This window comes from Hemibagrus wyckioides, linkage group LG07 (genome assembly GCF_019097595.1).
Source record: "Hemibagrus wyckioides isolate EC202008001 linkage group LG07, SWU_Hwy_1.0, whole genome shotgun sequence".
Taxonomy (NCBI): Eukaryota; Metazoa; Chordata; class Actinopteri; order Siluriformes; family Bagridae; genus Hemibagrus; species Hemibagrus wyckioides.
In genome coordinates this window covers 1,469,112-1,485,315 of record NC_080716.1, presented here as the reverse complement: position 1 = coordinate 1,485,315, position 16,204 = coordinate 1,469,112, and the positions used below count along the sequence as shown (strand labels likewise).

General features: G+C 47.8%; 2 protein-coding genes across 3 annotated transcripts in view; one reads left to right on the top strand and one right to left on the bottom strand.

Moving 5' to 3' along the window:
- zzz3 (zinc finger, ZZ-type containing 3) lies at positions 1 to 12,781 on the top strand. 2 transcript variants are annotated; one of them, XM_058396015.1, is made up of 12 exons: positions 1 to 143; positions 5,090 to 6,573; positions 7,912 to 8,050; positions 8,302 to 8,449; positions 9,011 to 9,135; positions 9,254 to 9,325; positions 9,493 to 9,594; positions 9,720 to 9,815; positions 9,922 to 10,071; positions 10,686 to 10,820; positions 11,247 to 11,347; positions 11,723 to 12,781. In XM_058396015.1, the coding sequence occupies exons 2-12, from the start codon at positions 5,153 to 5,155 to the stop codon at positions 11,865 to 11,867; spliced, it is 2,634 nt and encodes an 877-aa protein (XP_058251998.1). In that variant the 5' UTR covers positions 1 to 143; positions 5,090 to 5,152; the 3' UTR covers positions 11,868 to 12,781. The 2 variants fall into 2 exon arrangements, with proteins under 2 accessions (XP_058251998.1, XP_058251999.1); XM_058396016.1 differs by lacking the exon at positions 1 to 143 and adding an exon at positions 377 to 1,170.
- Positions 12,782 to 14,451: 1,670 nt separating this feature from the next.
- The window catches only part of ak5 (adenylate kinase 5), a 33,245-nt gene continuing 31,492 nt past the window's right edge, over positions 14,452 to 16,204 (bottom strand). Inside the window, exons 13-14 of the mRNA XM_058396019.1 lie at positions 15,771 to 15,965; positions 14,452 to 15,655 (exon numbers count right to left, since the gene is read on the bottom strand). Of these exons, the coding sequence (XP_058252002.1) occupies positions 15,590 to 15,655; positions 15,771 to 15,965 (261 nt within the window). The 3' untranslated portion in view covers positions 14,452 to 15,589. The remainder of the gene's footprint in view (positions 15,656 to 15,770; positions 15,966 to 16,204) is intronic.

The following is a 16,204-nucleotide window of genomic DNA, read 5'->3' as shown; positions in this document are numbered from 1 at the left end:
CCGCTAGTGTAAGCGTAAAAGACTACCAATCACAGGAAAGGGGGCGGGATCTGTCGGAAAACGGGTGGGAAAGGAAAATATCGCAGTCTGGACAGAAAACATGGCTGCCGCCCAGTGCGCAGCAAACCGTTTGCGGAAATGAGGTAAGTGTAATTCTCTTAGCTTCACAAATCATCTAAAAACGAATGATTCCCTCACGCTTCTGCGCGTGTACGCATCCCAGCACGAGGCCAAATGCATTAAAGACGAAACAAGCCCACTGCGCTCGTGAGTACACGATGCGCGTGCAGCGCTGGAGGGAAAAGTTGTCGCGCTAAACAATTAGCTAGCGTTAGCTTAGCCTGTTAGCATGAGCAAAACCTCAACAGCAGTTAGCCAAAATATGTGTGGCGTTTTTAAGACGTGGTAATAATCACGTATAAAGTTACACTTTTAGATTATTTTTTGTTCTCAATTCGCTAGCAGGTGACGTTTTTTTGGTAAGCTAGCTAGTCCAATGCTAGCTACGGTGTGTTAGCCGGTTATGCTAAATCGAGTTCCAAAAGCTTTTTTTCTCTCTCTCCCTTTTCCCTCTCCTCCGCAAAAGCGCGGATTCAACCTCAAACCCTGGCGCGCGCACCGCACAAGCGCACTACCGCAGGGCCCGAACGGGCGGGCACGTGCGCCCTACGTAGTGCACTAGACGACAAATGAGAGCGTATTTTGGGACCGAGCCTGCTAACTAGCCTTGCACAACTTGCTCGGCTAACTTCTCATGAATGACTCGCTTTTGGTTAGAGTACTTAAACGCCTTATTGATTTTTTTTTAAACCTTCAATGAAACGAAATTGTTTGTTTTGTAATCTGTGGCACTGAATGAATTAAAAGTTTGTCCGTTTGTAGTTTTTTTTCCCTCCCCCGTTGTATGTGAATGCGGTTGCTAGTTTAGCAGGTGGTGAGCTGTTAGCTAGCAACACGTTTGTTTTTGTTCAGTCACGCCGGAGGGTTGGGGTGTTTATATGAGGTTTATCTGATTAAATGTGTGTTTAATTATAAAGTGAACGGTGCTTGTCTTGCGTGAGAGAGAGAGAGGTCGCGAGCTCTGGAAAACCCGGCGCGCGCGCGCGCGCGCACACACACACGTGAGGAGAATCTTTTTTTTTCTTCACCTTTTCTAGTCAGGGATAAAAGGTGAGTTTGAGATTCTCTCTCTTACATATTAAATTAAACCGGTTTACTGACTCCTTATTTATCAGCCTGCACTGCTGAATCTCCTAAATACAAGATGTTTAACATGGTGTGTGTGTGTTAAAGGAAACGTCCACCCTGAAACACATCAAACGTGTTCATATAGAAATATCCATGCTGTTTTTAGTGAATTTCCTTCTGAATTTTTGGTGCGTTACAGTGTCTTCGTTATGGCTAGGAGAAGATGGCACTAGGTGTGTCGCTCTGATGTCACAGTGTCGCTCGGGGCCGCGCTGATGTCAGTGTCGCTCGGGGCCGCGCTGATGTCACAGTGTCGCTCGGGGCCGCGCTGATGTCACAGTGTCGCTCGGGGCCGCGCTGATGTCACAGTGTCGCTCTGATGTCACAGTGTCGCTCAGGGTCGCGCTGATGTCACAGTGTCGCGCTGATGTCACAGTGTCGCTCTGATGTCACAGTGTCACTCAGGGTTGCGCTGATGTCACAGTGTCGCTCTGATGTTAGTGTCGCTCTGATGTCACAGTGTCGCTCAGGGTCGCTCTGATGTCACAGTGTCGCTCAGGGTCGCTCTGATGTCACAGTGTCGCTCTGATGTCACAGTGTCGCTCAGGGTCGCTCTGATGTCACAGTGTCACTCAGGGTCGCGCTGATGTCACAGTGTCGCTCTGATGTTACAGTGTCGCTCTGATGTCACAGTGTCGCTCAGGGTCGCTCTGATGTCACAGTGTCGCTCTGATGTCACAGTGTCGCTCAGGGTCGCTCTGATGTCACAGTGTCGCTCAGGGTCGCTCTGATGTCACAGTGTCGCTCAGGGTCGCTCTGATGTCACAGTGTCGCTCAGGGTCGCTCTGATGTCACAGTGTCGCTCAGGGTCGCTCTGATGTCACAGTGTCGCTCAGGGTCGCTCTGATGTCACAGTGTCGCTCAGGGTCGCTCTGATGTCACAGTGTCGCTCAGGGTCGCTCTGATGTCACAGTGTCGCTCAGGGTCGCTCTGATGTCACAGTGTCGCTCAGGGTCGCTCTGATGTCACAGTGTCGCTCAGGGTCGCGCTGATGTCACAGTGTCGCTCTGATTTTACAGTGTCGCTCTGATGTCACAGTGTCGCTCGGGGTCGCGCTGATGTCACAGTGTCGCTCGGGGCCGCGCTGATGTCACAGTGTCGCTCGGGGCCGCGCTGATGTCACAGTGTCGCTCGGGGCCGCGCTGATGTCACAGTGTCGCTCTGATGTCACAGTGTCGCTCAGGGTCGCGCTGATGTCACAGTGTCGCGCTGATGTCACAGTGTCGCTCTGATGTCACAGTGTCACTCAGGGTTGCGCTGATGTCACAGTGTCGCTCTGATGTTAGTGTCGCTCTGATGTCACAGTGTCGCTCAGGGTCGCTCTGATGTCACAGTGTCGCTCAGGGTCGCGCTGATGTCACAGTGTCGCTCTGATGTTACAGTGTCGCTCTGATGTCACAGTGTCGCTCAGGGTCGCTCTGATGTCACAGTGTCGCTCTGATGTCACAGTGTCGCTCAGGGTCGCTCTGATGTCACAGTGTCACTCAGGGTCGCGCTGATGTCACAGTGTCGCTCTGATGTTACAGTGTCGCTCTGATGTCACAGTGTCGCTCAGGGTCGCTCTGATGTCACAGTGTCGCTCTGATGTCACAGTGTCGCTCAGGGTCGCTCTGATGTCACAGTGTCGCTCAGGGTCGCTCTGATGTCACAGTGTCGCTCAGGGTCGCTCTGATGTCACAGTGTCGCTCAGGGTCGCTCTGATGTCACAGTGTCGCTCAGGGTCGCTCTGATGTCACAGTGTCGCTCAGGGTCGCTCTGATGTCACAGTGTCGCTCAGGGTCGCTCTGATGTCACAGTGTCGCTCAGGGTCGCGCTGATGTCACAGTGTCGCTCTGATTTTACAGTGTCGCTCTGATGTCACAGTGTCGCTCAGGGTCGCGCTGATGTCACAGTGTCGCTCGGGGTCGCGCTGATGTCACAGTGTCGCTCAGGGTCGCTCTGATGTCACAGTGTCACTCAGGGTCGCGCTGATGTCACAGTGTCGCTCTGATTTTACAGTGTCGCTCTGATGTCACAGTGTCGCTCAGGGTCGCGCTGATGTCACAGTATCGCTCGGGGTCGCGCTGATGTCACAGTGTCGCTCGGGGTCGCGCTGATGTCACAGTGTCGCTCGGGGCCGCGCTGATGTCGCAGTGTCGCTCGGGGCCGCTCTGATGTCGCAGTGTCGATCTGGTGTCAGTGTCGCTCGGGGTCGCTCTGTCGTCACAGTGTCGATCTGGTGTCGGGGTCGCTCTGTCGTCACAGTGTCGCTCGGGGTCGCTCTGATGTCACTGTCACAGTGTCGCTCTGATGTCACTGTCACTCGGGGTCGCTCTGATGTCACAGTGTCACTCGGGGTCGCTCTGATGTCACAGTGTCGCTCTGATGTCACAGTGTCACTCGGGGTCGCTCTGATGTCACAGTGTCGCTTATGCGGAGTTCACACTGCATGACTTGTCGGTTGCCGTCTAGTTTAGCAAAATCAAAGCGAAGTGGAGCTCGTGCCTGCGAGAGAGAATCGCTCAGTGTGAATGACCAAAAACTCGACCTGAGCAAGCCGCCGATAAAAAGCTTGCACAAGAACTCTGACATCACGTGTGATCTTGCATTATTTCCTTATAATTTCTGGTGTACGTTTGGTTGTGAAACACAGTTTGTGTACCAGACAGAATTGTGGCCGATTCTTCCCATTGTGTAGCCGTGCAGTGTGAAAGCTCCTGTCGCCGATCCATGGTACAGTGTGGACACAGCAGAGGCTGAAAGCTACCACAGATGGTCGTGCAGTGTGAAAGCAACCGTGATCTAATGACTTTGAAAATCATGCAGTGTGAACTCGGAGTGTCGCTGTGACGTCACAGTGTCGCTTGGTGTCTTGCTCTGATGTCACAGGTGGATGGTTTGACCTCCTGAGGAAGACTCATTAACCTCCCATTTCTGACCTTTACGTCATTGCAAATCGCCTGCTGTGAAAAATTGAAGAGATGTAGCTCTCTGGTTAGTACAAAAGAGTTGTGTAGGAACGTTTAAACCAACAAAGTACAACTCTGTGTTTAGCCGCTGCTCAGAAACCCTTAAATCGCATCGTTCACAGTTCCTGTTTGATTAGTTATTAGCTGCTGCTTGGCGATAAAATGGAGTGTCCTGTTGTCACTATCAGATTTCAGATCTCGCCGGCGGCAGATGTTTTGCGGAGCGGTCTAAATTGTTTCGTCTTGAATTGCAGTCATCGGATATATGACCTGTTTAAATCCCCCGGCTCGTCTTCCCGAAGTTTAGTGTTAGTCAGCCTCGTTTTTGACGAGAAGATCGGATGGAAAATAATCCACTGGGGGAAAAATAAAAATGCTTAGTGAAAGCTCAGATAACAGAACAATCTGCATCTGCTGGCACCAGTGGGGGTTTTTGTATTTATGATGCTGATAAGGGCAGTAAAGGAGAACGGTGGTTAAAATCCATCTCGCCAGATATATATATATTTTTTTTAAATCTCATTGTGACTTGCTGAAGGGTTTTTTTTTTAATTTATTTATTTATTTATTTATTTATTTATTTATTTATTTACACTGCAGACTCCGTGTTTCTAATACTTCAGATGCTGCTGTTCGAGACCGAAGGCCGTAGAGCTGAGAAATAGAAATGCAATACTCGTAAGGGTGTTGCTTTTCAGCTGTACAGCTCTGAACTCGTGTGCGTTGTAGTCTTGCCACACCGAAATGCAGTTACTGTTCAATCATGACCTGAAAGGATCGTTTACCTTGATGTGTTTCTGTCCATGAAACTTTGTCGATTCTTATCAGCTTGTTGAAGAAGAAGCAGCCTATATGAGAGCTAAAACACTTTTCTGTGTTTGTTTATTTTTCAGGTGCCCATATTCTGCCGCAGAGGAGAGCACCACGATGAGGAGTCAGTAGGCACCCTCCATAGTATGGCCGCGTCCCGTTCTTCGCGTGTCACAAGATCATCAGTGGGGTTAAATGGATTGGACGAGAACTTTTGTGGCCGAACCCTCAGGAACCGCAGCATCGCACAGCCGGAAGAGACCTCGCCTCCTCCTACACCCAGAACTCGCTTGCCCTCGAAGAAGCAGGACTGCCAGCAGGCTGGGACTCAGTCGGGGAAGGTAGCGGAAGGAGAGTCCTTGCCGACCCACAGGAAACGGGGCCTGTCCGTCTCGGAGAAGGACGAGGCGGAGAAGTCAGACGCCGCCGAAAGAGTTCGGGCCGGGGGAGGACAAGAAGCCTCCCCTTCCCTGAAGAGGGCTAAGCGGTGCTCTCGCTCAGGGGAATCCCAAGGAACCGAGGAGGAACCTTCTCTCAAACCTGAGAGCCCTGGTCCGGCTGCGGCCAAGGGCAACGATGAAGATTCGAAATCGGACTTTGCTTCAAACTCGCCCTCAGATTCGGGCTTGGCGCTGTCTGTCAGCCTCGATAAAGATTGTGAGGAGGAAAAGGACGAGGACAAGAAGGAGCGTGGTCCTTCTCTGCCGGGCAGCGAGTCCCACAAGGCGACCAACGGCCTGGCCGAGGTCCATAAGGATGACTTAGAAACTGCAGCCTTGCCTGCAGAGCCCTGTGCCTGCCCCACCACGCTTACGAACAGTCCCTCGCTGCCCAATGGCAGCCAAGTGGCAGCTTCAACCCTGGACCCCATTGTGCCTTGTACATCCCCGATTCTTAAACAGGTGGACGAGTCCAATGGCCCACAGGCTGACAGAGAGAGGAACTGCTCAGCTGAGGAGGCCTCTGAAGCTGTTCTGTCTCTGGAACCGGAGGTAGAGGTCGAGGTAGACGTGGTCGGGGACACTAGCCAGGTCCAGGAGGAACATGCAGCTGAGGAGAGCACTAACGGTGGCCTGCTTGTGGATCTGCAGGACCCTTCAGACGATTGCTCAAACATCTCAGGGGAAACGGCAGGGCTGACCTCCCAGCTTCCCTCAGAGCCGCCTTCCTTCACCGAGCCTCAAGAGCATAGGTACACCTTGAGGACTTCCCCTCGCCGCACTTCCTGTGTTAGTGGGCCAAGATGCAGCTCCCCGAAGCTTGGTTCCCCCCACGCGGATAACGGATTATTGAAGGAGGAGGTTGCGGTGGTTCCTCTGGACTTGGACGACTCAGCCTGCCATAAAGAAACTCCGGCGGACGGGCCGAGTCTCGTTAGCGAGGCCCACGGCGAACTCTCCGAACACATAGGGGCCAAAGTCAATGAAGACGCTGGCTTGTTGGATAGAGTGTCCAGATCCACCAAAGAACCATCAGTCGGGCAGAACGAGGAGGAAGAGGCAGAGGAAGACGATCCTGATGTCTACTATTTCGAGTCCGATCACTTGGCTCTTAAACACAACAAAGAGTATGTGGGGTGCTCAGTTTGTCTCCTGAAGTGTTTGTTTAAAACTGTAATTTTTTTTGTTGCTGATTGTATTTGTAAGCACACAGTGGTGTGTATCTGATCTGAGTGTTTGCTAAATAAGGTGAAGTGTGTTTTGACCGTATATCCTGTGCATTTTTTTGTCTTGTCTGCTTTGTACCTGCTCTGTCGTTTGCTTTAAAGGATTTAAAGGGGTTTGAGCTACATTTTGTTGTGAGGCAAGTCCTGCTTATCATGTAAATCAGCCTTCACAGGGAGCCGGGCACAAACAATGCCTCATGGCCCGATTCGACTCGTCCTGTAGTGTCTGCGGCAGCTTTTAGCCCAGGCTTAGGAGAGATTTATGGTGGGTAATTTCTCTGCCCGTGGTTGGAAAGGCAGTTGGCGTGGCCTGCTGTTGGTGGACAGGTTGTGTTGGGTTGTGCCCAGCTGGTTCATCCCTCGGCGCAGTAGGATGTAAAGCTGCCAACTGCATGGACCTTATGGTTCGGAGAAACAGCAAGTCACTGTCAGAATGCAAACGCTTCAATTTGTCAAGAAACTCTAATCAAGAAGTAAGGGTTAGAGGAGCGTGTTTTGTTTTTTGGACTGCAACATGACTGGGTTTGTCAGGTGATTCGTTATGTTGAATGTTTCAGGAATAGCAGTAAGTACTGAGTGGTAGAGAAGGTGAAACACAGTGAGGTTTAAAGATTGTTTAGCTTAATCAGGAACTGTAAAATGTATTGCTGAGCTTCGGTAAAAACGGTTCCAACCACAAATAGATGATGGTGCAGTCCCCGTCATGGGCCGAGACTCGACCCAGCGTAATGGATAAATACAACCATTTACTAAATCTTTCTCGCTTCCTGTGCACATCCTGGTGTCTAAGCTGGCTGTTTATAAACCGCGGAAGGGGAAAAGGGATACTGATGTTCCTGTTTGAGCAAGTTTTTAATTAGCTACTTATTAAAATTTAGTGCTTGCTTGCCGCAGTTGTTTTTGGTCGTTGCCTCGTCAGGCTCGGATTGATTCTCTGAGCCCTGTTGAGCTTCTGAGTGGTTAATTTGTCTGCTGCCCGAACCCATTTCTCTGCTGTCCTTGTGATCCGTGTAGTTGTCAGGCCGTCCTGCGTCCGATAAAAAGGTCACGTTTCCAGCTCGGTTCTTGTTCCCGGTCACCTTTTAGTTTTTTTTTTTTTCCCCTCGATTTGTCTCCCAAACCAGTGAGTAACGCAGAGTGATTATTAACGTGAAGTCATGCCAGAAACAAATTGACGCTATCCATAATCCTTGATTAGACCTTCATCCTTCATCCTCGTCCTCCTTGTCCACTTTTAAGCTATCAGAGACTGCTCCAGACCATCAGCGTGTTGGAGGCCCAGAGAACCCAGGCCATCCTGGATCTGGAGGCACTGGCTCGCCACCAGAAGCAGGCCATGGCTAACCCTGTTGCCTTCGTGGACCAGCTTCAGAAACAGGTGAGGTGCACACACAAGTTCTTGGTCATATTGAAGATCTTGTCACCACATGTCCTGAAAGCTGCTAGTCTTGATCTTGCTTAGATTAAAGGATCAACAGTTTGGACACCGTTTTTCGTCCAGTTCTACACTAAACCTGTGTAAAAGTGACTGGAGACGTGACGATAAACCAGTCAATAAAACAAGCTGGTGAAGAGATGGAAATGGAAACTATTTGAATAAGCTGTCTTGTTTTTTTTTCTCTTCGCCAGGTGGAGTTGGGCTTGCCCTGCCCTCAGAGAGTGGTCCAGCTCCCCGAAATCGCATGGGACCAATACACCTCAGGCCGCAGTGAATTCGAAAGGGACTTTTGTGACAAGAAGCGCAAGACCAGGCGGTTGAAGTTAATCTTCGATAAAGGTATCCGTATGCATATCATTTTCAGTTCTGGTGCACATTTATACCAAAGCATCGTTATATCCTGATTTTCTTGGTCGGATAGCGTTGCCTTATCGTTTCTATAGTAACAGCCGAGTCACACAACACTGAGAACGTTTGTGTTGATACGAGGAAGAGAGGGAGGAGAAAAGATAGCTGATAGAGCGCAAGTGATGACAGGGACATGTTTCGTGGATGTGACTCTGAAAGGATGGACGTGATGGGGGTCGTGATGAATCGTGATGTAAGAGGAATTATTTTTGGAAAACGATCAACCTTGGGTTTACGGGGAACAGTAAATCCTCGTCACCACGCCTCTCCATGTTTAAATCATAAGGTTTTATAACTTATCATATTTTGATTCATTTTCACGATAGGATAGCCCTTAAGGGCTCATTCATCCGATAATAATAATTATAATGGCTTTTTATTGAACTGTTATTTGAATTAGAGCAGCGATGTGTAACTCTACACCTACACCAGTCAGTAAGGAGCGTTTTTAACAGATCAGCCGTGTTGATTCACGAATCCGTCTGCTTCCAGTGGGCTTACCGGCAAGACCAAAAAGTCCGACCGATTCCAAGAAGGAGAGCGACGGCTCCACTCTGTACTCGTCTCTGCCTTCCAGCGATGCCCCAGAACACGGCATGCTTGGAAACAGGACCCAGGTGAACGTCTTCACTTACACAGAGAGTGAGAGAGAGAGAGCACGAGCTATTGGTCAGTTGTAGACGCAGTGAGCAAATCTATGCATGTTTCATATCAGGCTTGTGTGTGTGTTTGTAGATGATCAGAGGGAGGCCGTACCACCAGAACAAACCAGACACATTTAACCAGCTGTGGACGGTAGAGGAGCAGGTAATGAGACGGTCCATGTTTTGTTCAGATTAAAAAAAAAAAAAAAAAAAAAAAAAGATACTCCAACTCTTATATTTAAACCTTAAAATGAGCCGGTTTTTGTTTTCAATGACCTGTACAGAACTGTGTGTCATGAAATCACTCTCTCCACTTCCTGTTCCCTGCAGAAAAAGCTGGAGCAGCTGCTGCTCAAGTTCCCACCCGAGGAGGTGGAGTCTAAACGATGGCAGAAGATCGCGGACGAGCTGGGGAACAGGACGGCCAAACAGGTAGCTCTTCAGCACTCCTGACCACGTAATCCCAGTAACAAATTCCTTCACATCTGACGACTCGAGCTACACTCCAGATGTTGTACATTTAATACACAATGTAAAACTGTCCCGTATTCCCGCAGGTCGCCAGCCGAGTGCAGAAGTATTTCATTAAACTGACAAAGGCGGGAATTCCAGTTCCGGGACGAACTCCAAACCTGTGCATGTACAACAAAAAGGTCTGACTCTGCTTCTATTTTCTTTTTATTATTACTATTAACCTTCACTTACGCTTTTCATGATGATCTTCTTCTTTTTTATGTATGTGTATATACTTTTTCTTAGACCTCAAATAAGAGGCAGCATCACCTGAACAAGCACCTGTACCGACCGTCCACCTTCCTCACATCCTACGAGCCACCCGTCTACATGGAGGACGAAGACGAGCGCTCCAGCTTCATCAGCAGTCTGCAGGACGGCACGGCCCACGATTCGGTCAGCACATGCTTAATAATAATAATAATAATAATAATAATAATAATAATAATAATAATAATATAACTATGACAAAGGGCCAAATTGTGATGGCTAAGACCACTGGATCAGAGCATCTCCAAAGCTGCAGCTTTTGTGGGGTGTTCCCGGTCTGCAGTGGTCAGTATCTATCAAAAGTGGTCAAAGGAAGGAACAGTGGTGAGCTAGCAACAGGGTCATGGGCGGCCAACGCTCTGTGATGCACGTGGGCAGCGAAGGCTTGCCCGTGTGATCCGATCCAATAGATGAGCTACTGTTGCTCAGATTGTTGAAGTTAATTCTGGTTCTAGTGTTAGAATACACAGTGCAGGATGGGTCAGGGCTGTTTTGGGCAGCACCAACACAATATTAGGCAGGTGGTCATAATGTTATGGCTGATAGGTGTAAATATATATATATATATAAAAAAGCCCTCGGCTATAGTAAGATGGAATCTCAAGCTACTAACCATTTCCTACTTGATTTCCTTATATGGTAGCAAAATGGCCCTTAAATCACCCTTGAATGTGACGGCTAAGGCTTTTTTAATTGGTTCTGGTCATCCCGAGTGTTTATGATGGCTGTGCGTGTTTCAGGATGAAGAGGACCTACCGGTGGAGCTGAGGCACCTGCCCGAGTACAAAGAGCTGCAGGAGCTGAAAAGACTCAGGAAGCAGAAGATCCACGAGCTCCATAGCGAGAGCACCCTCACACAGCACATAGGCTACAAGGTACAACACACACACACACGATTACACAAACCCCCCCACCCCCCCACGTGTTTTATTCCTGTTATGCTCCGGTGAATTCTTAGGTCTGTTAATGTGCTATAGAAAGCTGTAATGTCTTCCTGTCCATAACGTAAGCAAGTAATAATAGCTGTAATGTATGGAGTGAGTTTATAGGTTCATTATGATCGTATCCTTCTTAATTATTTTGTATTAAAGAATTAGATATATTCAGCTTATATTAACAATTTATAAACAAATTCTCACTCTTTCACTATACATGTCTAACTCATTTATAACTCTGTATGCTGGCTCTCTTCTTCCTCCTTCTCTTCCCCCTCTTCCTCCTCCTTTTCTTCCCCCCTTCCTCCTCCTCCTCTTGCTCCTCCTCCTCCTTCCCTCTTTCTCTTCCACCTCCTCTTCCTCCAGTGTGATATGTGTGGCGTAGAGCCGATCCAGGGCGTACGGTGGCACTGCCAGGACTGTCCTCAGGACAACGCCGTCGACTTCTGTGCCAACTGCGCCGACTGGTCAGATCCGTTCTGTTTCTCTGCACTACCACCTGTCCATGTTACAACACATCCAACACACACTAGAGCGAGATGCTCTAGAACAACCTGACCAAACGAGCAGCTGAACATCAATAATGCTCGATATTTAAAGACCATTGATGTCGTAAATGCTTTCTACTATCTGATGTTTATCTGATCTTGAAGTATGTAATAATACCAGATTCAACAGGCAGCTAGCTATTACTGCTGAGGAACGAAACACACTAAGCGCCATCTAGTGACCAAAAGCAAGGACTGTATTTAATGTATTTTGTATTCTCAGCTATGGAGACTGATTCTGTTATTTCTGTTAACTCGCTCCTCATCAACCTTTGAATCTGCCTCGTCCTGCAGCGCGTTTAAGACGGACACACACACGCCGAGTCACCGCCTGGAGCCGGTCCAGCATGCAGAGAGCTTCCTGGACAGAGACTACTGCCTGCCTGCCAGCACCGCCTACAACTACCTGGACCCCAACTACTTCCCGGCTAACAGATGACAGGAGCGAGGCAGGGCCGCTCGAACCCGGGGTCAGCAGTTCACCGGAAACAGTTTGGCTTACAGCAGGAGGACCCTGAGCTGACCCCACCACTCTGCTCTGCTCGAGCTCACACCTCGCCATCTTCAACGCGAAAGGGAGGGAGCGACGTCCCCGAATCGTCTCCACTCCCCGACCGTCACCCAGCTGCTGTCAGGCCTTCGTGTGTGTGTGTGTGTGTGTGTGTGTGTGTGTGTGAGAGGGTGGAGATGAAAAGGGACTCAGTGCTGACTTTTCCATTCACGCCAGGTTTTTAACCAGGAGGATTTGCTAACAAATCAGACGTTCTTAATTTACAGACCCTGAACACACACTTTTACTAGAAGCTGCTTGTTTTTGTTTTTTTTTTGTTCTCCTTTCTCTCTCACAACCTTACATCATGATCATGTGTTTTTCTTTTTTTAATGTTTAAAGCTCCAGCCCATGAAGCACTACAGCACGGACGAGACCAGCTGAGAGACGCACTTGGTAGGTGTTAATAGCGTATGGAGTGTCGTGTTCTCTCTCTCTCTCTCTCTCTCTCTCTCTTTCTCTCTCACATATCCCGTCCTCCTCACTTCTTCTCGGTGTGTACTGTCGTCGATCATGTGGCGTAATAAAAACGTACGGTGAATCTAGCCAGTGGTAGGTGCTGTGCCATTTTTGTTTATTTATTTTCTTTCTTTTCTTTTTTCTTTTCTTTTTTTTTAGTGTCTGGATGATTCCATGTCTCACGTTTCATGGGGGGGGGGATAAAAAAAAAAATCTGCCCGGTCATCACACTTGGTTGTCGTGTTTTTTTTTTTCTCCTTTTCTTTTTCTCTCTCTCTCTCTCACCTCATGGTCCATGATGATAAAAGTGTATTTTTATTAATCTATTTAAGAAAAAAAAAGAATCAGATGGCAGTGATCATGCCAGTGAAGATGATGACGGAGGTGATGGTGTGGTCACGGCCGCAGCGCTCCTCTCCTCCACTCGTCCTTATTTTATACACAGCGGTTTTGTTGTGCTTTTCTCCTAGACCATTTTGTATTGGATTTAGTTTTGTCCCCCCCCCACCCCCCCGCTTCGATATCAGTGTATAACAGTCTGTTCTTAAATAATGTTCACATGTTAGAGGAGAACTGTGGAAATAAAAGTATGTGAAAAGTCTTTCTACAAACACACGCCTACGCTCTCGTCCTTCACTTCATCTCTCTCTCTCTCTGTCTCTCTACCAATCTCTCTGTCTCTCTCTCTCTCTCTGTCTCTCTACCAATCTCTGTCTCTCTCTCTCTATACCTACTTGCTCTATCTGTCTGTCTCTTTCTCTCTATACCTACTTGCTCTGTCTGTCTCTCTCTCTCTCTGTCTCTCTCTCTATACCTACTTGCTCTATCTGTCTCTGTCTCTCTCTCTCTATACCTACTTGCTCTGTCTGTCTCTCTCTCTCTCTCTGTCTCTCTCTATACCTACTTGCTCTATCTGTCTCTGTCTCTCTCTCTCTATACCTACTTGCTCTGTCTGTCTCTCTCTCTCTCTGTCTCTCTCTCTATACCTACTTGCTCTATCTGTCTGTCTCTCTCTCTCTATACCTACTTGCTCTGTCTGTCTCTCTCTTTCTCTGTCTCTCTCTATACCTACTTGCTGTGTCTCTGTCTCTCTCTCTCTGTCACTACCTCTCCCTCTGTCTGTCTCTCTATACCTACTTGCGCTCTCTCTCTCTCTCTCTCTCTATACCTACTTGCTCTGTCTGTCTCTCTTTCTCTCTCTCTCTTTCTCTCTGTCTCTACCAGTCTCTGTCTCTCTCTCTCTCTCTATACCTACTTGCTCTGTCTGTCTGTCTCTCTCTCTCTCTCTACCTGTGTCTGTCTGTCTCTTCCACCCCCTCTCTGTGTCTCGCTCTCTCTCTCCCTCTCCCCCTAACTGTCTATCTCCCCCCCCTTCCCCTCTGCCTGTGTCTTTCTCTCCCTGTCTGTCTGTCTCTCTCTCTGAATAAAGGTCTGAAATGATCCTTCACCTGTGCTGGTCATGTAGACTTGATCATATAAAATAAAATATTAAGAAAAATAATTGTGTAAACATGAATTAGTAATGATTGAGCTTAACCAATAACAGTAAAAAAAAAATTGGAATAAAATATTAAATATTTATATAAACACATTTGTAAAAAAAAAAAAAACTTCTGGGATATTAAATAATAAATGCAAAATAATCATTTTAATATTATATAAATAGATTCAATAATTAAAATAAAAGGTAATTGACACAGAGGCCACAAGATGGCGCCGTTATAAAACCCATACCTGAGTGTTCACTGGAGAAAAGTGCTGTTAAAATTAAATATTAATGTTATATTAAATCAAATATTTTTATATTTAATAATAAATATTTATATATTTATTATTCTTTCATTTAACTTTAACTCTATTTGTGCAAATAAATAAAAATCCGAAATATCAATGTGTGAATGGTAACCATGGCAACGTTATTTACGCACACCATGTGCTTCCTTTTCCCTGGATTTAGCTCCTGTCGCTGCCGGGGTTTCGGAAGAGAGAGAAAAAAATCCACGCAAGCAATTCGTAACGTAGGAAATTATTTAATTTCAAACAAACATCTGATTTCAGAAGGAACGTTCAGAAGGATTCTCAGGATTTGTGTGAGAAACTCGGTGACACGGAAAAATACAAATACAAAGCCTGTGAAGGGAAACGAGTCTATACCCAAGAGCAAGTGGTTTTGTTGATCATTAATGCAGAGAGAGAGAGATGGCGAGAGACAGAGGGAGGGAGAGAGATGGAAGGAGACAGAGGAAGAGAGAGAGACGGAGGGAGGAAGAGAGACAGAGGGAGAGAGAGTAGTAGATAATTTACACGTCCGTTTATTCGCTGGATTTCTCCACACTGAATCAGCTTCATTGTAACACCATGATCAGTAATAAACCCTTCACCTCATACCCTCCTCCTCCCCCTCCTCATGGGCTCCACTCACTAGTTATAATATTTCACCTCAAAATAAAAACATGGAACATTCCACAGTGTTGCTTCTTCTTCATCATCATCATCAGAAACTTCCTGAAAGTCCTCCTCTCCTGTCCCCCTGAAAGTCCGTCATGTTTTCAGAAAGACTCATGGAGGTTTAGCGTCTTTTGTTAAATTCTACCTTTAATGAAAACCTTTTTGTTTTAAGAAAAAATCCCACGTCTGACCCGAACCCTGTCCAGATCTCCACGTGGAAATTCTTCCAACAGAGATCTGAAACTCCTCACAGTGGATCTGTGGCGCTTCCTTTCCCCGCCTCTGTCTTTAGTCCCACGTTCTGATTGGCTGGCAGGTGTCGCAAGCCACGCCCCCCCCATTTGTCGTCAAGCTGAGACTCGGGTGAAAAAAAAAGGAGGCGGAGTTTGTCAGCCAGCCAGAGAGAGAGAGAGAGAGAGTGAGAGAGAGAAAGAGAGAGGGGAAACAATGTGACGTGACGCCTCTCGCCCCTCCGTCAGTTCCATGCTCATTGGCGCTAAAGCACTTCATACAGAGAGCTAGCGTTAGCACAGGCGAGTTGAACCAGAATGCTATGTACAGGCTTAAGCATAAAGTCACAGCTTTCCTTCCTTATGTCATGCTGGATGGATGGATGGATGGATGGAATGCGAGTGATGGTAGAAGTGCAGCAGATGGATGGATGGATGGAATGCAAGTGATGGTAGAAGTGCAGCCGCCGCTGTTTAGCAGGAGTCCAAGACCAGGCAGATCTGCTCCAGCACCTCATCAGGGGGCTGTTCTGCATCAATCTGCACACAGAAATAACAGAGAGATGAAAAGATTTTCGGTGAGGGAAAAGTCCCCCCCACTCCCCCCTCCCCCCCTCCAGATGTTGTGGTCAGTGGACAGTGAGGTGGCACTGGCCTTGCGCAGGAGCCTGAGCGAGTCGTAGTGAGACGCGACCGGAGTCACGCTGCTGCAGAAACTCTCCACACGGAGACGAGCTTCTCTGTGACGGCCGTCTGTGGGGCGCAGGCTGGACAGTGTCCTCTGCTGGAGACGCCGAGTCATGGTGGACGCAGAGCAGTCCAGGAGTAAGACGGCGCTGGGCTGGCCCATCTATCACACACACACACACACCGGAGAGGAAAACTATCAGCTTTACTTCTTATATATTATATATTTTATAAATCTATCTATCTATCTATCTATCTATCTATCTATCTATCTATCTATCTATCTATCTATCTATCTATCTCTCTCTCTCTCTCTCTCTCTCTCTCTAACCCCCCTTTCCCTTTGTGTCTCTACTTCTGTCTCTCTCTCTTGCTTTCTCTCGTTCTGTCTTTCTCCTCCTC

Excerpts from the sequence above, each read along its gene's own strand:
- zzz3 (XM_058396015.1), top strand. The coding sequence starts at position 5,153 with ATGGCCGCGTCCCGTTCTTCGCGTGTCACAAGATCATCAGTGGGGTTA. Across the intron at positions 8,051-8,301 it reads TGGACCAGCTTCAGAAACAG|GTGGAGTTGGGCTTGCCCTG; the intron begins GTGAGGTGCACA and ends TCTCTTCGCCAG. Across the intron at positions 11,348-11,722 it reads TGTGCCAACTGCGCCGACTG|CGCGTTTAAGACGGACACAC; the intron begins GTCAGATCCGTT and ends CTCGTCCTGCAG.